Source organism: Tachysurus vachellii, chromosome 7 (assembly GCF_030014155.1).
Source record: "Tachysurus vachellii isolate PV-2020 chromosome 7, HZAU_Pvac_v1, whole genome shotgun sequence".
Taxonomy (NCBI): domain Eukaryota; kingdom Metazoa; phylum Chordata; class Actinopteri; order Siluriformes; family Bagridae; genus Tachysurus; species Tachysurus vachellii.
In genome coordinates, this window is record NC_083466.1 from 10,310,683 (window position 1) to 10,333,899 (window position 23,217).

At 37.4% G+C, this 23,217-nt stretch overlaps 1 protein-coding gene across 6 annotated transcripts in view; it reads right to left on the reverse strand.

The window, feature by feature from the left end:
* The window catches only part of myom1b (myomesin 1b), a 32,308-nt gene extending 12,154 nt beyond the window's left edge, over positions 1-20,154 (reverse strand). The window contains exons 1-20 of one of the 6 annotated variants that reach the window (XM_060874185.1): positions 20,014-20,154; positions 19,250-19,459; positions 16,632-16,766; positions 16,096-16,270; positions 14,904-15,061; positions 14,299-14,391; positions 13,436-13,524; positions 13,180-13,224; positions 13,004-13,027; positions 11,061-11,219; positions 10,768-10,929; positions 6,720-6,861; positions 6,200-6,396; positions 5,883-5,936; positions 5,654-5,778; positions 5,359-5,542; positions 4,772-4,946; positions 4,548-4,669; positions 2,845-2,862; positions 20-216 (exon numbers count right to left, since the gene is read on the reverse strand). In XM_060874185.1, coding sequence (XP_060730168.1) covers positions 20-216; positions 2,845-2,862; positions 4,548-4,669; positions 4,772-4,946; positions 5,359-5,542; positions 5,654-5,778; positions 5,883-5,936; positions 6,200-6,396; positions 6,720-6,861; positions 10,768-10,929; positions 11,061-11,219; positions 13,004-13,027; positions 13,180-13,224; positions 13,436-13,524; positions 14,299-14,391; positions 14,904-15,061; positions 16,096-16,270; positions 16,632-16,766; positions 19,250-19,389 — 2,394 coding nt within the window. In that variant the 5' untranslated portion in view covers positions 19,390-19,459; positions 20,014-20,154. Of the gene's footprint in view, positions 1-19; positions 217-2,214; positions 2,863-4,547; positions 4,670-4,771; positions 4,947-5,358; positions 5,543-5,653; positions 5,779-5,882; positions 5,937-6,199; positions 6,397-6,719; positions 6,862-10,767; positions 10,930-11,060; positions 11,220-13,003; positions 13,028-13,179; positions 13,225-13,435; positions 13,525-14,298; positions 14,392-14,903; positions 15,062-16,095; positions 16,271-16,631; positions 16,767-19,249; positions 19,460-20,013 lie in introns of all 6 variants that reach the window. The other 5 variants (XM_060874182.1, XM_060874187.1, XM_060874183.1 and 2 more) reach the window with 5 other exon arrangements.
* Between the last annotated feature and the right edge of the window lie 3,063 nt (positions 20,155-23,217).

Genomic DNA, 23,217 nt, shown 5'->3' on the forward strand with positions numbered 1-23,217 from the left:
AGAACATCAATATACATACCCTGTAGGCTCTCTCACTGACTGCTTTAATGTTAGCCTCATGCCATTTTCCAGGTACACCACCAATGACCTCACGGTAATCCACAAAATATCCAACGATATCAGCACCACCAATAAATGTTGGCTGCTTCCAGGCTAGTACCATAGAATCCCTTACACTCTCCAACACGGAAATGCCAAATGGTGGAGCAGGGGAGGCTGGGTTAATGAAGGACTATAGTTAGGATTTGATAGAACAGTCAAAAAAAAGGCTGACAACTTAGTCTAAGCAGAGACACGTAAGATTCCCTTGAGGAAGAAATTTAGTCGGTCATATAGAAAGATTTTGATTTTGGTACAATAATAAAGGTACAATAATAAAGATTTTATTCTTTTTCGAAACTTATTCTGTATTCTAAGACCTGTGGTCAAATTTGACAACATATATCCAAATATCAACATATGTAACTTTTCTAAAGAGCACGGAATGTCACAGTTAACTCATGTCAATAATTTACTTAAAATAGTACAGTAAAATAAGTGGTATTTAAACAAACAACAAACAAACAAACAAACAAAAAACACCAGGACCCTTTTTCATTAAGTAGTAAGGGTGGCCAGTGCACTGAGAGCTGGAAGTGGCAAGGAACCGACTCTAAACATGCAAAGAAAAGTGTTATAATCAAGGGTTTTAAAATAAAAATACTAACTACAACAAAACTACACAGTCAAACTTACCTTTGGAAAATATTTAATTATATGCTCCATAAAAATATGCCTTATAACTTGTTGACTTAATGCTGTGAGGAAAAAAGGACCAATCCATATAGTAACAATTAAAAAAACACAGTATTCTGAAGTGTTTTATCTCAGTGATAAATATGATGAAGTGCGGAAAAACTTTAGCAAACAGTACTTAACTTATTAAAACTTGGCAGTTAATGACAGACATAACATTAAAACCACTTACAGGTGAAGTGAATAACATTGATTTTCTCATCACATTGGCACCTGTTAAGAGGTGGGATATATGGAGCAGTAATTGAACAGTCAGTTTTAGAAGTTGATGTGCTGTAAGCAGGAAAAATGGGCAAGAATCTAACAAGGGTCAAATTGTGATGGCTAGACGACTGGGTCAGAACAACTCCAAAATAACAGGTGTTGCACCTGACATACAGAAATTAGTACCTACCAAATGTGGTCCAAGGAAGGATAACCAGTGACAGGGTCATGAAAACCAAGTTTCAATGATGCACCTAGAGAGTGATGGCTAGCCCGTCTAGCCCAATGTGACAGAAGAGCTTCTGTAGCACAAACTTAAAAAAGTTAAAGATTGCTATGATACAAAGATGCCAGAACCTTAGTGTTCAACACTGCATCACAACTTGCTTTGTATAGAGCTATGTAAACTGGTCAGAGTGCCCAGTCTGACCCCTGTCCACTGCTGAAAGTGCCTACAATAGCCACAAGAGCATCAAATGGAGCAATGGAGTCATGTGATCTTTTCTGATCAATCATGTTCTTGGGGGTTGTTTTTTTTTTTGCCTTATTGGATGGCTGGGTGCATTTGTGTCGCTTAACTGAAGAAGAGATGGTTGTGCAGTGTGATGCACTGGGCAGTGCTCTGCTGGGACATGTACCACCTACTGTACCTGAACTTTGTTGCAGTGCAATGTAAGTACATACTTACATTGCACTGGTAATCCCTAATGGCAGTGTCCTATTTCAACAGGATTATGCACCCTACCACACTAACTCACAGATCACAGTCTGATCGAGCATCTGTGGGATGTGCAGGACAAACAGTTCTAATCCATAGAAGGCCCACCTCAAAACTTACAGGGCTTAAAGGACCTGTTGTTTATGTCTTCCAGGTAGCACATCGCACCTTCATCTTGTGCAGTTCATGCCTCTAGGGGGACCTACACAATATTAGGCAGGTGGTTTTAATGTTATGACTGATTGGTATATATTGCAAAGTAATATTAAGTGAAATATTAACTAATGCAACAGCCTTGGTGTGTATTATAGGATAATTGTTTGCCAATTTTATTCCAATATTTTATATCAATTGTATATATACATGAAAAAAACATGTTTTATGTTGGTGTGAAGAATTAACACAGGAAGAACAAAGAAAAATATTTCAGCTCCGAAGATATGTGGCCATCCAGAGACAGTACTGAGTGGAAGTTAATTTTCACTTCGTCTCCTCACCTGAACCTCTGCGCCCATTTCCGTTTTCCTTTTTTCTCTCTTGCTCCGAGGAAGAGTCTATTGAGGACTTACATTTTTCCTGTACTTCACTTGCCGGTCCGGTTATGTGTTGCATTACTCTATCAGCAGAGTGATTAGGAACCTGCTCAGCCGTGGGCCTTGAAGTGTTTGTGTTAGCATTTGAATTGGTGTCTGTATTGTTTCCAAGTGCAGTGCCCATTGTAATGTCTAAATTGCTGCCAGGTTTAGGTTCTAATTTAGTTACTGAATTTGTGTCATGTTTACAGCCTGTATTGTTCTTTAAATTACTACAAGATTCTTTGGGCACTTTGATGTTCGAACTGGTGCCAGTTTCACTGGCCATTTTGGGGTCTGCATTAGTGCCAGATTGAGTATAAAACTCACAGCTGGGATCAGGAGCCCAGGTTACATTGCATCTCTTCCCCCCTTTGCCTTTACTTAGTGCACTTGGAGGACCCAGATGGCCTGCACTATTAGTCCTCTTGCTAAAACTAGCTAGGGAAGTTAGCTGTGTGGTAGCAGGGGAGCCAGGGGTCACATGCCTGCCCTCCTTCCCTGGCCTGTGCTGGGTTAGTCCAACTGTGTTACCCCCTGACTCCAGAAACACACCATGAGGAATACCGCCCCCTAAAGTGTTTAGCCAGGAACAGCAAGAGACAAAATAAAAAGTGATCTCAGTAGAAGTCACAGAAATGAACAGATTAACCCAAGCTTTATACAAACAGTAGTTCTGCATGCATGTTCATATGTAGTATTTACTTGTTTTTATTATTCTTTCAAATTTCAGTATACATGCACAGCATAGTCTTGTCAAAATTTCTAGAAACACAACACTATTAACAAAGTTCAATGAACATAATCAGTTACAACAAAAAGAGGTAATCTAAAGAAAGACAGAACAACAACAAGTCTTCATTTATGAAGAAAAAATGAAGACAAGATGGCTGAAGAGTGACATCTGAAAGTGGACAAGCCACAAGAGAATAGCAGAAAGCAATTAAAGGTGCCCTGCCACACGTATTTCATTACTTTTGTGGTAACGTTCAGCCATCCTTGCCGTATAGGAAACTCACTGAGCTACACGAATTCTGGGGGCACGGTCTCAAGTGGGAGAGCTCATGAATAGTAATGAGCTCAATCACTGAGCAGCTTTTCCAACTGACCTGATTTCTCCGCTTATTTCTTTTAAGTGGCTAGAACTGACCGGGGAGGTAGCAGTTCATTTTCACATTCACGACACAACACAAACACATATGGACCTAACACATATCAAAAAATACAAGTAAAAACGGTTTTGTGTGGAAGGGCACCTTTAATGAAAAAAGGGAACATGAAAGAAGTTGAGAATGAGTCAAGATTATGAATGCTATTAGATTAGGCAGAGATACTGACAGAGAAAAGTGCAGCAAAAGGATTTGAACAGGTAAGGATGATGCTTTGTGCCATCCTTGATGAAAAAGCACAGTTGTTTGGCAACAAAACTGAATGATTTCTTTTGAGAAACTTAATTGGACTACATACATTTGACTTAAAAAATCAAATGCAAGTTAATATGAATAATAATAGATTTTTTCTTTTTGGAAATGAACATACATGTTTTGTGAGGTAGCTAATACTTTGTTATGATATTATGAATATGTTCAAAATCTGAAGTTAGACTTAGAACTTTGATTGATTGCCATAGAAAAAATAAAGAAAACATGGACAGAAATCATAATCATGTTGCCATGTGTGTTTCACAAGAGTACACTGATCATGCACTTCAGCACAAAGCCAAACATAGCTACTAAGTTTCTGAGTGGTTTTGTTAAGAGGGGCATTATGGGTAAAGGAAGAGAGGAAGAGATGTGCCATAGTGGAGCAAATGGTTGTGTGTGCTAAAGAGCGGAAAGGTTGAAAAGAGGGTGTGTGTGAGTGCGGATGAACTGGTTTTGTAGTCACCACTACGTTGGGTCACTTAGGATCCAATCAAGAGGAAATCTACAAGTCCTAACCTCCACTTCTGGGAGAATCAAGGGCAGAGCTGCAGGGTATGTGGGGTGGCTTCAAAGTGCAGTTGAAAACGTGAGAAGTTAAAGAGCGGCACAATGGTGTGGAGCATAAAAGGAACAGATTTGCTGAGTGTACAGAGCTGAAAACATGTTTATGAAAAGATGAGCACAAGCAAATTTATTGGAAAGGTGTGGTATCGTATTGATCTCCACAAAACAAGAAGACTTTCAATCTTAGATAATACAGTATAATCCTTGTTGTAGGGAGTATAAAAATGAGAATCATTTTTCAAGCTTAACTGTAGTTCAAAGTTGACTCACCAATAGCAGCTTTAACTTCAATAGCCTCTGACTCCTGTGAGAACTCACTGATTCCGGCAGCATTAACTGCTCTCACACGGAAAACATACTTTTCACCTGTTGTCAAGCCATGACACACAAATCTATGGATAAAAAGTAAGGGGTTTGTGTATCAAAATCCTGTGTGTAATATACATACAGTATACATATCTCTGTGTGCTTGTCTGTAAATATGGAAGGTTTACCTGGTGGCTTTCACAGGCTTATTATTGCAGGGCTCCCAAGCATTGCTTCCAGCAATGCTTGTCTCAATGTAGTAGCCCACCAGCTCTTTAGCTTCCCGTGATGCCTCCCATGAAACCACAACAGATGTGTCTGTGTTTCGGGTGGGGACTACACGGCCTGGGGCAGATGGAATATCTGGAGAGTGGAGAAAGTGGAATTATTAAACTAATATTTACTATATTAAACTTATATTTAATTTATATAATAATAATAATAATAATAATAATAATAATAATAATAATAATAATAATAATAATAATAATAATAATAATTATTATTATTATTATTATTATTATTATTATTATTATTATAATTATAATAGAAAATAAACTCACTGCATTGAATTGTGATGTTACAATTCAATTTTCAATATAATTTCTTAGAACTTAAGATTACCAACAATTTTGGATGAACAGAGTATCTGAAAGCATTTTGGTGAAATGCAAAAATGTAAAGTCTAGTCTTGCATCTTTATTCAATGCTTGATATCCATCCAACCATCCATCCAGCCAGCCATCCACCCATCCTTCCATCCAAGAATCCATACCCAGTTTATCTCCCACTTGAGTGGGCTCTGTGGGGTCTGAAGGTTCACCGACGCCAGCAGAGTTGGAGCAACGGACACGGAAGCAGTAAGATTTCCCCTCAGACAGGTCAAACAGAGCAAAACGTGGAGACTTTACTGGAAGCTCTGTGTTCACACGTTGCCAACTGTCTGTCCCGGACACACACTATAAAATGCAAGCATTTACACGTTTAGCTTCTTGCTGGTAAGATATCAAAAATAAAATATACATCCAATGCATTTCAAGTGGGAGTATACAGTTGTATGGATTTTGGACCTTCTCAACATAGTACATGACACCCTCATATCCCTTGTCGCCTGGGGGCTTCCAGCTCAGCACCACATAGTTTTTGGTGGCCTCAATAACTGTGAGATCACGAGGTTTGCAAGGAACCACACCCTCTAAAAGAGGCAGAAAAGTCAAGACATGTCACTCAAACTCCACTGGTCACTGTTCTGTCCTCTTAAATGTCTTTACAAAGTGCACATTACAAGCTTCTGCTTACCTACAGGCTCTTCCTCAGTAACAATGATCTGGCCAGTCCAAGGTGCAGATGCTCCTTCAATCAGAACATGAGAGACAGAGAGAGAGAGAAACATTTAGAGAAAAATTTCATATTAAAATATGTCTTGCCTTTTTTTAATACTAATATTTAAATTTTATGCATCTTGAATATTGTAACAAATTAAAGCTTTTCTGTAAAACTCTGTTCCATGAACATCATTGATATTATCACCAGCATGCCACACTGTGGTTTACTGTTCCATTAAATTTATAGTAAAGAAGGTCAGCTCTGGGTGGTACATGCTAGTATATCCTCACCTTTGCGAGCACGGTCAGCGGGGTCCATGGCCGCCACGGGTTCTGACACCCGAGAAGGATGACTCATGCCGCACTTATTCACTGCACGCACACGGAAAATATAGCTGCGGCCTTCCACGAGACCAGTAACTGGAAAACGGGCGAACTTGACTGGAGTATCATTGCATTGAATCCAGTGAGACGTGCCAACTTCACACCTTGTGAATCCAAAACAATAGACAGTTGAAGAAGGGAAGCTCTTATGCTCCGACAGCCGAAGAATTCAGATCTTAGACCTAATCCAAAACTTTCTTCATGATTTCAAATGTTTTCTATAATGTTAATCAAGGCCTTTGAGAATGCTATTTCATCCTACAGTATACATATATATGGCTAGAATGACAATAATAGCTCTCTAAGTTTAGAGGTTATCATAATACTTGTCTTGTGTCTCATAGAGAAAATTTATACAAAGCAAAGGTATTTATTTAATGTATATTTGTCAATTTCTTTTTTTTTTTTAAGATTTATACACACATACCTGTCTACAAAATAGCCCAGTACGGCGCTACTTCCATCCACAGCAGGCTGTTTCCATGTAACAATGACATAATCTTTATTAGCTTCTTGACAAAACACATCCAGAGGAGCACCAGGAGCCCCTGCAACCTCTGCATCACTGTCTATAATACGCAAAGTCACACAGGTCAGTTATCAATTTGAACAGTTTCATAAATTCATTCAGATCATGCAAAATTCATGTCAACAGTATAAACTCATATTTGCTATATCATATTTTCTAAATTTGCTAGCCTCAATTTTGATTTAAGATGAATTATCACCATATATATGTTGACTTAACACTGGTGATTTTACTGTGTGTCAACTTGATGTTTCCTTTTAAATTGTTGTTGGAGACATAATAGAATATTACATTTTACTATATTATGTGGTTCTGAAATCCTTGTACTGTAAGATTAAGAAAATATTTAAAGGACATTCCTCTCTGAGGTTCTGATTTCTACTTAACTTGAGCTGTTGCACACTTTCAGCAGACAGGTATAAAATTAGAACGAAACCTGAGACCTAAGAGAGGCTCAAGCCCCCACTCATAAACACAAGGTCTATCACTCCACACAATCTTTAATTCCTTGCTTTATGATTATTTAAAGCCCAGATTGTACACAACTTTTCACGAGTCATGTGTTACAGTATATACATGTTTATCTTTATGTTTAATGGTATGGGCTTAAGAACAGAACCAAAGCTTTGATACCTACAGACTCAGAAATGAAGGACAGGCCAATTCTGCTTTTAATCTCAGATTTTAGACTAATATGAGGTCATGGTGCTAAATGGGAGACAACAAAGAGCCTGCCATCAATTTTTCCACAGCTGCATGAGTCATTGTGTGTGTGTGTGTGTGTGTGTGTGTGTGTGTGTGTGTGTGTGTGTGTGTGTGTGTGTGTGTGTGGGAAGGGGCAATGTTATTGTTGTATGATCTATGTCCAATGAGAGCAGATAGATTACATTATGACATTGACATAGAAGACAAATCACAAAGTTATTAGCACTGAACATGTATAAAGTCCACACTGTACTATATACACAACTGTAATACTGTCTAAAGCACACACTTTACTGTACAACCTTAAAATATGCTGTATATGTCAAAAGTATAAAAGCAAGCTGAAAACTGTCAAGGTTGTTAAAGAGACATATATGCATGGAAGACCACTTGCCATTACTCAGACTCAAAATTCACATGTGGATTAAATTACTATTTATCTCTAACCTCTATCATAATTAAGCAAGCCTGAGACTATTTTGGCAATGAAATACTCCCCAAGATGTTATGAGGAAGAAACTTTGAGAAGAACCAGACTCAAAAGGAAACCCATCCTCATTTGGGCGGCGCTTGACAGTACATTATGTAAATGTAAACAATGTCCTTTCTACAACAGTTTGTATAGCCAGCATGGAGGACTATGTCTTATCTGTTTGTCCACAGCCAGCTAGGTAAGCCAACTATCCTCTATTTGTTCCCAGTTAATATCAGGAATCACTATTCAGATTCAGTATTCACAAGGAATTGTTAATATTTTCTAAGCTGTTCTTCCTGCATCCTTCAAGACCACCAACATCACAGTGTGAAATATAGCTATGTCCTTTTTCAATGACTATTCACACATAGACATCATATCTTGCAGCAAAAGGCCAGTATGAAACACAACACACATACATCAGTGTTCCCACCTCAGTGGACCAACTATAGATGTATTAGCACTCAAACTATGGATATTGGACGTAAACAATATATATGGTTAACATGTTTGTAGATATTACCACCTAAAATTGATCTCTACCCATCTAGACAAAAAGAAAATGTATATGTTTGTAGTCTTTAGCACAGAATTCAACACATTCGTTCCACCAGATTTGATCAAGAGCCTGCTGGTCATGAGCATTTGCTGTAAATGTATCCTGGACCTCAGATTTCAGTCAACCAAGATTAGCAAAATAGCTTCTAGTACTGTCACACGGAACAATGGTCCCCTTCAAGGTTGTGTATGTGTACTTTTTTTTTTTTTTTTTTTTTTTTTCAGCATTTGGCAGACGCCCTTATCCAGAGCGACGTACATAAGTGCTTAAATCTCTAACATTGAATACATTAATGCTGGATCACTAAGTTACATACTTAAGATACCATGAGTTTAAAACATTTGTTCAAAGTTACAATGAAAGTGTCAAAGGTGTGTTTTTTTTTTTTTTTTTTTTTTTTTTTTTTATTTAAATGCAAAAGATAATGAAAGAAGTGCTAGTTGAAGTGTTTCCTGAATAAGTAGGTCTTCAACCGCCGCTTGAAAATAGCCAGTGACTCAGCTGTCCGGACCTCTAGGGGAAGATCGTTCCACCACCTTGGTGCCAGTACAGAGAAGAGTCTTGTAGTATACTTGCCTCTTACCCTGAGAGATGGTGGAACCAGTCGAGCAGTGCTGGTAGATCGGAGGGTGCGGGGTGCAGTGCGAGGAGTGATGAGGGCTTTGAGGTAAGAGGGAGCTGGTCCATTTTTGGCTTTGTAGGCCAGCATCAGTGTTTTGAATCTGATGCGTGCAGCTACCGGAAGCCAGTGGAGGGATCGCAGCAGCGGGGTGGTATGAGAGAACTTTGGCAGGTTGAAAACAAGCCGGGCAGCTGCATTTTGGATCATTTGCAGAGGACGGATTGCGTTCATAGGTAGACCTGCCAGCAGTGCATTGCAGTAATCCAGTCTAGAAATGACAAGAGACTGAACAAGTACCTGAGCAGCCTGTGTGGACAGAAATGGTCGAATCCTTCTAATGTTGTAGAGAAGAAACCGACATGAGCGAGTCACATTAGCAACATGAGAGGAAAAGGACAGTTGATTGTCCATGGTTACCCCAAGGTTGCGAGCTGTGGCTGAAGGGGAGATCAGATCGTTGTGCAAGGATATAGCAAGATCATGACCTGGGGATGAATCACCTGGGATGAAGAGCAGCTCAGTTTTGCTAGGATTAAGCTTTAACTGATGAGCAGTCATCCATGATGAAATTTCTGCCAGACATGCAGAGATCCGGTCAGAAGCTGTGGCATCTGCGGGTGGGAAAGAGAAGATAAGTTGTGTATCATCAGCATAGCAGTGGTAAGAGAACCCATGTGAGGAAATAACTTCACCAAGAGAGTGAGTATACAGGGAGAAAAGAAGAGGACCAAGTACTGAGCCTTGTGGGACGCCAGTGGAGAGTCTGCGTGGAGCAGATGTCACTCCCCTCCATGTTACCTGATATGAGCGTCCTTCCAGGTAGGAAGCGAACCATTCCCAAACTGATCCGCATATCCCAAGACTCCTGAGGGTGGCTAAGAGAGTCTTATGGTTAACCGTATCAAACGCTGCTGAAAGGTTAAGGAGGATAAGGACGGATGAGAGATTGGCTGATCTAGCAGCATGTAGTTTCTCAGAGACATCTAAAAGGGCTGTCTCTGTGGAATGAGCTGCTTTAAAGCCAGACTGGTTGGGGTCTTGGAGGTTGTTCTGTGAGAGATAGACAGACAGTTGATTAAAGACAATGCGTTCAAGAATTTTTGAAAGAAACGAGAGAGGTGATACCGGTCTGTAGTTACTGTACTTAGACCACAATGGTTCACACTTGGACAGTTTAGTTCATGTTATATAAATATGTTGATGACTCAATGCTGTGAAATGCTGGGGTTCAGCAGATTGTGGCATAATTGCTCACAAAACATTTTGACTTTTGAGGTGATTGTAGACTGTGGTGATCACTATCTATTGGATTTTAACACGCCTGAACTCCCAATACCATTTACCTAGCCACAAAATTGTGTCTCAATTACTGAGGAATCTATCCTCACTACTCTCTACACTGGAACCATAGAGAACATTCTCAGGAGTACTATACTTGTAACTTGATCTTAATTATTCATTGCTCTAGGGTAAAGCTAAAGATGACCACAGACACCAAACATCTCTTGGCTGATTTACTATATATGGAAAAGTGTTTTGTTAAATGTTAATTATTCCTCTCCTCTTGTATTAGGCCAAACGTTACCTCGGACAAAGACGTAGGCTGAGTGTGTCTCATAGCCTGACTTTGTGATGACACGAAGAGTGTAAAGCCCCTCGTCTTCTTTATTCAGGTGTGTGAGTGTAAGCGTAGCTCTTTCTCCACTCCAGTGCATCTGAACCCACTTAGATGTCACCAGCAACTTATCTAACACACACACACATCAATGAAATCAATCCATAAGCCATCAATGAAATAGATTAAAACATTAAACTATTTTTTTAATTTTAAAATGGAAAGTGATCATTTTTTGTTCAATTGAAAGTTTCTTTACTCACCATCTCTGTACCATTCAATCTCAGGCTGGAAGCGTTGCAGTGATGGATAAATGATAACAGAGCAGCCCAGACTCATCGTCTCACCCTCACGTCCAAAAGACACACCAAACTTCTCTACAATATGTGTTTCAAAAGTCACTCCATACTCCAGGCAGGGCACTAAGACACACAAATAAATAAGAACTTAGTGTAGGTTGATCTCTAGATGAGCAATATACTGAGATCCACAGAATAGAACACTGATAGATGAGAGAGTGCTCCACATCAGACTTGGTGAATGTTACCTGTGCAAAGCAAAAGTGACATGTAAATTATGTTAAATTTTGCACAATAATAGTTAGCATAAACATTAGTATAGACAGGAAGTAAAAGTTACATTGAAGATTTTTACATAAATTCAGTCTTTATTGCCCTCAAATGAGTTTAAATAGATATCGCTTTATTTAATCAGTGTATTCTGTGTATAAATTACTGTCATTTTAAATAATTTAATTGTTTGATAAAATTAGCTACATAACAGCTGTTCCAAATAAGTAAGAAACTGGGAAAAATGCATTACATTTATTTTATTAACCCTAGTGGTGGGCAGCATGCTTTACACAGCAAGAAACATTGCTGCCTTGCAGATTAATGGTACCTGGGTCTGTTCTAAGCTTGGATTACTTTATGGCTACATCTTTTCCTTGTATCTGCATGGGTTTCCTTTTGATTCTCCAGTTTCCTTCTAACTCAAGATTACACGAGGGTATTTTAATATTTAATATGCACAGCAATAGCTGCCCTTTGGAAAATTGCATGCTTTCTGGAGATATCAGTCATATGGCATAATGAACATTGTCCCAATGCAGCTTCACAGAAATTTAAAAATTTAGAATTTTTTAATTCAATCCCTAATGAGCAAGAATAAGGCAGCAGTAGCAAGCAAAAAGTTCCTGAGATGATATGAGAGCACCCAGACTCAAAAGGGAACCCATCCTCATTTGGGTGACATTGAACAGAAAATAATGTAAGTGTAAATAACGTCTTTGCTACAACAGTTTGTAGTCAAGTGGAATTGTGCAACCAAGAAGTCCTGAGCGGCTTATAGTTCAGTGTATTTTCTGAGGTCATTATAGATTTAACACTAATTCCTGCCATCTCCTTATCAAGGAGATAAAAATTAATACAATTCAAAAATGCTGTTTGCAGATATTAATAAACATATTGTAGATTTTTGTTACATACTGGAGAACAGAATACACTAATTAAATAACAAAATACCATGAGACCACAGATTCAGAAACTAGTATTTTTACTTTTTCTCTCTACCCCACATTTTATCTAGCTAGCTAATGTTAGCTGGTTAGCATGTGTCAGCTGTGGAGATGTGCCGAGCCTCGGTGAAAGCTACTACAGTCATTCGGTGATCTGGTCCTGAGCAGCAAAAAAATGAGATAAAAGTGGAGCATTGTTTTGTCCTTCAACCAGATAGTTAGATATTTTATCTAGTTAGCATGATGAGGCAAGTTTATAATGTAGGTTATGGGTTATTTCTGATTGTGTAGAATGAGCAGAGCTGCACGATAGCATCTGTAATGCACAGGCACTGCTGCTTGTTCAGGTCTTCATACTGAAAGCTATACTATCATCTGATGGCAGCTTGGCTTCATGAAAAATGGCTCTCTATTGTGAAATCACTGTTTAGATGTACTACTCCCAGCCTTGAGTTTAATCTGCATGCTGAAGAACACTATAGAGTTTTCTTTGGAAAAGAACTTGTAATGGCTAGTTCTGAAAAACATCAATATTTCTGTAGACACAGAACCAAAACTCTCAGCGTCTAATTTACGCCAACTCCAAGTTTGAAACAAACCATGGTTTGAGACCTAGTGACCATGCAATATTGACAGGTGAGGACATGCAATGCTTAAAGAACAGAACACAAAAACCTTTAACCTGGTTACCTTCAGAGCCGGACCACCTCTTATCTGTGCCCAGTACATGGGAAACAAAACAACTGTTAGCATTAGTAACATTAGCCTTTGTCTGACTGCTGTACTTCTCCTTCACATAATGCACATCTTTAAAACAAGCTGTATTAAGTTAAGACAAAAATAACACTCAATCACTGGAAACTTACAGATTTTGGGAGTTGGGAGAGACTCATCAACTTCACCTTTGAATCCTAAATATCAAACCAATTAGAAGAAATCTTAAATATTTTCCAAAATATATTTTTATATAAAATGCAGTACATAAGAAAGAAATAAAAGATTTTCAAAGTACTGTTTGTAAAATTGAGTTGATTAAATGTTGCATTCATTTATACATTTATCTCAGGAAATGTTTGACATAGCTACATTTACTAGCTAACAAGAAGATCATTTTTGACATACTTTTAACCACGACAGAGGCAAAAGCTGAAAGCTCCCCCTTGCTGTTCATGGCAGACACACGATACTGGGCAGTGTCATCAAAGTCACATCTACAATGACAGAAATACATGTGACATTCACACACAGACAGTAGCATCACATGGACCTCTAGCAAGCACACATGAATTAATGCACTGTAAATCATTGAGGACGTTGCATGCCTACCATGTATCTCTGATGCGTGCAGCTACCGGAAGCCAGTGGTTCCAAAATTAATGTTCAAGGACAAAAATAGACCACAAGCAGTGATATCACCACACCAGGGCCAGATAAATTACCAGCACAGTAAACTATCATGTAGCCCATGAACTATGGCTCCGGTTTATCTAGAATGTGAAAGTATGAAAGCTGAATATAGTCAAAGTACAGTTCTATCCTTATTATTCCTTGTTTATTTATTGACTGTGTGTACGAGTGTGTAGACTTGTATGTGAGACAAAGAGATACCAAGGCTAAGAAGGAAGGAATGTCAATGATGCATGGCTTTATTTAGGTGTCCCTTAGGTTATGGCAAACTGACAGAGGAAAGTTTGGATCATGTGTCGGCATTAGCATGAACTATGAACTATGAACTATGAAAGACTCTGATTACTTTTTGGACAAAAGAAATTTACAACTATATATCACAGCTGATTTTTTCATCAATTTGCTCAAGTTTCATGCTGCGAGAGGTTTCATGTACTGTAGTTCCTAGATGATGTTTGGATATTTGGATATAATAAAATGACTGAAACTAACAGGTGTGGATTGTATAGTATGTGTGTGTGTGTGTGTGTGTGTGTGTGTGTATGTGTGTGAGTGCAGGGCTTTATGAGTGTGAGTACCTGTTAATTTCCAGAGAGTGAACATTGTAGCTGCTCACTAATTTGTACTTTCCTGGATGAGCCATTGGGTCAATGCTAACATTGTTCTTGTACCTGATTGATAAAATCACAATAGAGTGAAGAGATGGAGAAGAATCTTGAGAAACAGAGGCACTAAAAATTATATTACTTAAAAAATACTTCAAAATAAGTATTAGAACAAAATCATGCTGAAGTTATGTTGAAATACCTTGAATTAAGTCACATTTTGTTAGTATTTTTATATATATTTTCATTCCAGTTAACAATAAACCAAACATAAGGCAATTAAACCGATTTCAGATTTTTTTATGCTCATATCATGCTTTAAATAATCTTGTTATATTATCAGATGTTTTTAGCAAATATATTAATTTAAAATATTTTTTAATTAGCATGATTATCTAAACCAAAATAAGAAATATTGTAAATATAAAACTTACAAAATAAGCTGCATAATCTTTTACCTGTATGCCAGTAATACAATGCTGCTGATGGTGTGTGTGTGTGTGTGTATGTGTGTGAGTGTTTGTGTGTCTTATTGTGTGTGTGTGTGTGTGTGTGTTATTGTGTGTGTGTGTGCTCACCACACAATCCGGGGCTCAGGCCATCCTGTAACCGTGCAGTGCAGCCGCACACATTGTTTTTCCCACACAGTGTGTGAGCGAGGCTTGATCACAAACTCCGGTGTATGCATCAGGTTATCCTCGTTCAGGCGCTTGTGGTACTCTTCGTTGTCATGGATCTACAGGCATGTGGTCACACACAGGCTTCATATACAGCTAAAACAGAGTTTTGTTTTGTTTTTAAATGCCAACATTTCTACCATGCTCCTTATACTCTTACTGTCGGTGCTATTCCACATGCACCATTCATATTCATATTGTTACATTCCACAAACATGTAAATAACACAAAAACTTTGACAGACAATCATCATGCTTGTTTATTGTATATCTATCTGCAGTACGGTTGATTAGGCTTTGCTTTCGTGTGGATACTACAGCTTTCATCATTGAAACCTGATTCTCATTTGGGCTTCCCTTATTTTACAACATCATTCATAACATTAGCACACATGCCAGAGACATCAATACACTGCTGCAGTGTAAGAAACCTCAGGCATCTGGCACAAGGAGGGCATGGATTATTGACTCTGCTTATTTGAATGCAGTTATGATCTCTCTCTCTCTCTCTCTCTCTCTCTCTCTCTCTCATGATGATCTTGTCACAGGCTGGGCTTTAAAGTGTTCAGTGAGTGGAGACAGCTGAAGGTTCTAATGCAGCGATGCACCTTCAGCTAAAACGATTAACAGTTCGTTTCATATATACTTTTTGCAATGAGACATATGAATTATCATTACAAACAGCATAGATTCATTTATACACATTCATTTTAGAGAGATTAATGCTTATAAAATTCAAATACATATCTGAGTACATGAAACAACATATTGTATAACCAAAGCTGTACCACTGACACTGTTTCATGTATTTAAGCTATGGCATCAAAGTGAGTGATTCCGCAGCGGAAAAGTAATGAATCAGCTACATGGGTGCAAAGCTCCCACCCACTAGTCACCTACAGTATTCACATGTATCCACTACATACATAGAATCAATCAATCAATATCCAAATATTTTATTAGTTATCAATCTATTACTGTTTAAGTCACAATTATTGTTATGTTCATTTCTATGTATATCAGACTTAGTTATTAAAGAATGTATTACAGATCTAAAATTAAGGATGATTAACACGCTCCTGAACTGCACTGACCCTCTTGGTGAGGGAAATGCGTTCTGCAGACTCCCTCATGACGGTTCTGCGAGACTTGTGTTCCATGCGTTCCAACTCCACCCCACTGGAGAAGAGGTCCCTGCGTGCCAGGTAACCAGCAGTCTGTTTAGCCTGAGCCTCTTCAGTGTCTGACAGACCACTTGCAAACTCCTGACTTGGGTGGAGAAGGTGAGTGTGGAGGAGTAGGTGTGGATTGGGGTGTCAGTATCATGACAGAAGCAAAAAATACTCTATATATATATATATATATATATATATATATATATATATATATATATATATATATATACTATATATACATAACACATTTGCGTTTGGAAAAACCTTTCAAACGTTTTTAAATTAAGTTTGAAGTTAAAAAGGATGACAGCATTCCCAAATGCACTGCTATCAATATTGTATTTGTGCCTGAAAACCCAGTATCAACAGATTGATTACCCTTGAAGTCTAATAAATGCCTAGTTGTTTTGCCTATTATTATGACTATGTACACTCTCATGAGTCCTGGCTCATACCTTCCCCTGAAGATGGGCACCACATAGCCTATAATCTGGTTTTCTCTGTCCACAGCCAGGTAGGAGGGCTTGGCTCTCTTTGTCTTAGGACTCACCCCTGTCTCATCCAGAGAGGCAAAGGTGGTATCTCTGATGCTAAAATGCCCACAGCAAAAATATAATATATTAGGAAATGTCTGACATATATAAGAACATAGTGAGGGAATATATATGGAATGTTGGAGAGAAAGAAACGCAGAATTAGCAATTAGATGGGTGAGGGAGGGGAAAAAACGTTTAGTTCCCTTTAGTACTGTTGCCTAAAAGTAATATATACGATCTCTTAAAGAAAGCAAAATCCGACCCAAGATGGTCAACCAGAGCATTAAAATAGAAAAATATCAGTGTTCAAAAAAATTAATTATTTTAAAATATTTTACACTCTGGTATTGATATTCCAACCGATTTAGAATCATTATATTATACTGTACATTTGAATACACAAACCAGCAAGCACATTTGAGAGAAGGGAGCTCAAGAAAAGCTCCACAAAATACACAGAGTGGCTGTCTAAGTGCATACTGTGACCTTGGCATATGAGGCAGGTGTATTTACAGACTATAAAGAGGGAGGTGAAGAGAAGACGTAGGAGTAAGACTATCTGCTCAGACCTAAAGTGTCTGGACATGGCTATGTAAAAGAGTATCCATGTCTGGAAGGGCTTTTTGTATGAAACTTATCTTGCTTATAGCTCCACAAAACAGTTTAAAATGTACATAAATAATTGAGAGATTTCAAGTGCACATCTAGTTTAATATTCAGCAACATTTCTCACTTTTGCTGAGTATAAAAGTATGTCCTTGATGGATTCACACTTTTTTTGTGCATATTGTACATAAATAGCACTTTGGGATATGATAACTTTCCAGACCTGCTTATTGCCATTAAAATTCTCATGTGGTTATTTTGAGGATTCTGAGCTTTAGTTTGAACACATATTTGTTGAATCCATAGGTTATGTGTAAAAGCATTACACACTGTATAGTACAATTCCTTAAGATCCCAACACTGGCTCCAGATCAGGTCTAGGCTTTCGAAATCACAGCATTTTAGTTACTGAGCACAGAACCTTGAGTACGATGCTACAACTCTACACTTTACACATGTTTCTATGAATTCAGTTAACCTCTTAAACATCCAGGACTTGTAAGCAGAGCCAGAGTTAAATTCCCCACACTCATAACTATATATCATACTATTTGTTTTACTGTAATTACTCACACTCAATACTGTTTACACTCAATAACTGCATAATAAGTCAATAGGACAAATGCCTAAAATATAGTAAGTTCCATAAACTTCCTTGCAGTCAGACATTTGACATTACAAGTGACTGAAGAGTGTCTACTCATATCTTTTACTAATGTCCAGTATTATTAAGATATCCTGATAAATAATGAAATAATGTTAACTGACTCATTGGTTTGTGAAAACAAATTGTCTTTGCTTCCAGCAACACAAATGGTGCTTCTCCTATCTGTTTTTTGTATCTCTGCATCAGCATTCTTTTGTTTCATAATAAGCATTCATTTGCTTGCTCTCTTATAGACAAGGAATAGATCATCACTTTAGGTGAGCTTTAAGCTGATTTATTTTATTTGTCTTGAGAACAAAATTTTATGCATGTTTCACATTGCATACTCAAACCGGTTAAAAATCAAAACCAAAATCAAGACCAGAGTCGTCGGTATTCACCATTACATTTTTTGCAAAAGCCAAAGAAAGAAAGTAAAATCAAAATGCCTACTCGAGCGATTGTAAGACAAGTTCTTAATTTCAAATAAACAAAAAAATCCATGAATCCTGAATTTACAATTTATTAAAAATACAACCAAATTACAAATCACAATAAAAATGCAATTTTATATGTGCAAAGAACTAAAAACAAAAGTCCTCAAACCAAAAAATCTTTCCAAATCGCTATCAGTGTTGTAATTGCAAAAAACAGACAGACCCTTCAGATGTCTGTTAAAACATTAAAGCTGTTTATTTCTGTACACACTAAACTACAAGACAGTATTAAATACAGTATATTTAATGTACACCTAATGTTCTCCCAACTTATAGTATGTTAGTCAGGACTACCTAAAGATGTAATACCTCTAAGGTCTGTACTAAAAAGCTGTCAGTATTAACCTTACTCAGTCAAAACAAATGCAGTGTTTGGATATCATAAAAATCTCACAGGTAGACCACACTGTAAAATCAAGCTTCATCCTAAACTGTGACACCACAAACATGACAACTGAACCTACAATGATTCCCAAACTCAGACCTGAACATGGATCTGGAATAAATTTGCAGACGATCATTCTTGTGGTGTCAGCAATTACCACCAAAGGCAAAACAAAAAAAAAGCGAACAAATAAAGCATGCAGGATTCACAGACAAGTTGCTTGGTTTCAGATAGATTTAAATATATTTAGTGGGAAATGCAGGGAAATGCAAAGAAGCAAAGAATGATCAGCTAAAATGAATTACTGGGATTAATCAGTGATTAAACTGGATCAAGGAGATGTTAAACATGAGTTTAAGGATGGGACAAGATTATGTTTGTGGATTTCTCTCCTTGATCTTACCCTTTCGTGTTGGTTCTGTGGGCGGAGTAAGTGCTGGAACTCTGCTGATATTGGCTGATTGTAGACTCCGCCTCCCGGCTACGGTAGGCACGATCATAGTGACGGTGCTGCTTCTGGTAGAATGGGATCGATCCAGACATCGCCTTCTCCTTCTAGCTCAGTGCCTAGCTTCTGCTCTGAAGTTCTCTTACACTGAAGGCTTAAATGTTTCTACACACAAGTTAAATGAGTTCAATTATATCTGAATAGAGTTTTTTTATTCAGTAAGGAGCCTCATATTGTCAAGTTCTATTTTCTATTGCCAAATATTTTATTTAGAACATTGTTGTGTTTTTGAAATGTCTACAAATGTCATATTAGCTTTAGGTGTTTTCATTGTTGGATTTATTCAGCTATGAAAATGTTATAATTACAAATGAATTTATGATATTCTCCAATGTGTAAGGTGACGTTACTCAGATTTGTAGTTGGGACTGAGGGATAAATCAGAATTAAATCAGAATTTAGCTTTCTACTCATTTTACAATCCAAAGAGCCTGTGAATCCAAACCTTTGGTATAAATGTTTAAAGTTCAGGAAGCACATGCAAAAGGATCATGATGCACCAGCAAAATCCAAAGGACATTTTAGGCAAAATCATGCATCATAATAAATGTAATTTAATTCTCTGAGCATCTGACACAACATTCATTTTAACCATTATATATAACACTGCAATAACACTTTTTATTATAAAGTTAACACATACACTGAATCATTCTTACCTTAACCAAAGCTCTGTGGGCTGGAAGTCAGGTAGCACAAAAGCACAGGAGGTACAAACAAGGCTCCAGTTCTGAGGGAGGATCAACAAAGCTCAAAATTCACGCAAAGTACTGTGCAGTGAAGAAGCAATCTCCAACAACCAAAATAATACTGAGGCGGGCTGACATGCCTCAGCCCCGCGCGAGACCTTTTATGGCTAGAGAGGCGTTAAATATAGCTCTAGCTCAGTTATCCCAGTCATACAGATAGGCTGCTAAGGTATATGTTGATAAGGTAATGATGTGGAATCACTTAGTGAGGTCCATTAGAATCATTAGTGGTATTTATAAACTGATGGATGGGATTAATCTGACAAATTCTCAGCCCCTAAATGAAATCCGATGGAAAGAATCATTCTCTCCTACACACCAATAACAAGTCTGTCACTACCTCCCCTATCATACCTGTCACAGAATTGTTTCTCCAGAAGTTTTTTTCCCAATACAGTAACTTTTTTATGACCATAACTAGAAACTTACCAGAAACTAGTAAGCTATACTGGCCAACAGAGCTTTGTTCCACACTAACAATAGACATGCTATTGTTACCTCTGTTACGTACCAAAGATGCCATGTAAAAGTGTGTGTGTTTGGGGGGGAAGGTGGTGTTTGGGTGTTGGGTTTGCTGTCAAGTCTATTTCATTGTGTTTTTCTTGGACAACATTATAAGTCCCATGAACCTTTTCATACTGTGTACATTTTTTTTTTAATTATTTAACTTGAAGTAAAGTCACATAAATTTCCTTGTTATAAACTATAATTGTGAAAAATCCTTCACCGCTTCTACTCTCCTCTGTCACCCATATAAAACGTAGCTTAACTGTAAGCCATCTGAATGTAACATGCCAAGCTTTTGCAAAGTTGTAAGGCCTCTAAATATAAAAGGATTTACTAATGAAATGTTATGAAGAATTGACAAATTATGAAATCATTTCCAAAACAGTTCCAAAATGCAAATGTTTTTCCTCAATTGCTCTCAGGGCCCAGGACTTCTTGTACTGTAGCTTTAGACCATGTCCTGTTTCTCTGGGATATGAATGTAATAGGGATACCACATAGGAATAGTGCACAGATAATGTTTTTATTTTTGTTTTTAGAGAAAGATTTTCAGAAACATTCATAGTAACAATGAAAAAAGAACAATATCACTTACATCTCTAACTGAGAAATTAACATTTATGTCATTCGGAAGATACCCTAATCCAGAACAACTTACATTACCCAGACTTACCCAGCAGTGGCAGCACGGTGGATGTGGGATTCAAATTCACAACCTTCCAATTGGTAGAAAACACCTTAAATAATAGGGTACCATATCAAATTATAAACTTGAGTGTTGTGTCACAGTTTGAGGAACTGACAGAGCTGAACTGACAGATGAGGATGAAAATGTCTGCCATTTCTATCTCTGGGTTATCACTGGACAAATGTCCAGTGATTCCATGGAAAAAATAGTAGTGCTCATATTTACTATTTTACAAAAGCAGGTTTGCCTGCACAATTCATGCGATGGATATGAAAAATAAATAAACATTTCTAATCTTTTATATTTTCAGTTTTGCTAGTTTTCATGAAGGGTGCCAGCAATTCTGGAAGACACATAAATTCATGATGCAAGAGAAATAATGATAATAGCAGGAAAGACCACTCTTTTTTTGGAAATGGTGTCCACTGTCATATATATACGTTCACATCGCATCAGTATTAATACATTGTTAGACTTGACATACAGTACATACAGTACATACAGTATCTACATACAGTATTTACACTGGTCGGTCATCGCTGGTTCTGTTTGCTGTCTTTTGTGTATTGTCTTTTTTGTAATTTGTGCATTGTCTTGTAACTTTTTGTCTGCACTGCCTTTTGTCCTGCACTGTCTTGTCTGTCTTGTCCTGCACTGTCTTGTCCGGCACTGTTTGCACCAGGTTGCACAGTTGCACTTTATGTGGCTAGGACTGCTTACTTAAGTCCTAGCCCTGTCTTTGTTTTATGTAGCACCTTGATCCTGGAGAAACATTGTCTCATTTCACTGTGTACTGCAACAGCTATATATGGTTGAAATGACAATAAAAGCTTCTTGACTTGACTTGACTTTAATTGTACGTTATACTTGCTATATTTTAGCATGTATTATTTTGGCATTTTTATTATATACTTGTGCATTACTCACAATATATACTTGTACTCTTACTTTATTCATTTTGCAATAACATATCATTTTTTTACTCCTTAAAGGGCTTTAAACTATACATTAATATACTATACATTAATCAAATGGGCATGGTTTTTACATTCAATCAAGTTCATTAATATGGAGTGGCAGTTCATAGTCTGCTGAGACCTTCTCATGCTACACAATGTAATTAATACTGTATTTCTTCCCATGGCCCTTCCTCAACAAAATATTTCACTATGCTGGATAGAGACTCATATAAAATTGGAAGGCTCCTATGCCTCTCTAATAGTCATTAACTCCATCTAATATGAATAAACATATCAAGGAAATTTTGTTTATTTCGTAACATTCAATCTTCAAACAGTTAATCGAAGTATCAAAGTCATTTTTCACAAAAAAAACAACTGAATTTCTTCACATTAAATTTTTGAGTAAATTTAACCTTCGCTTTTGTACATATTCAGTTGGATACTTCCACTTTTAACTGAATAAACTTTTGACATATTATGTATTCTTTCACTTAAGTTTAATTTCTCAGTATTTTGTCCACCCCTGATTAAAATGCTGATGACACAATAACAAATGCAGCCACACAATTCTTGTGTTTCCTCTCACCTGTTTCCTTTCTTCACACATAAAAAACCTTTCAGGAATGAAATGACTCATATGAGCTGGTTTGGGATTTATATTACACCGATCCACTCCTGTACACATCCACTGTTGTACTGATGTCATCTCTGTGGCTCAAAGCATCTACAGTGACACTTTTCATTTTTCCTGTATGACATTTTTAAATGATAGTAAAACAGTATAGTATTTATTACTGATCAAAGTGCTTTATGGGATCATCTTTTTTAAAACTGAGATGATTTTGAATATGTTTGCAAACATGACAGTTTAAAACACTGTAAAATACAGGGGCTGAGCATGTTTTTATAACAGGTTTGTATAGTTGTATAGTTTGTATAGTTGTATAGTTTGTATAG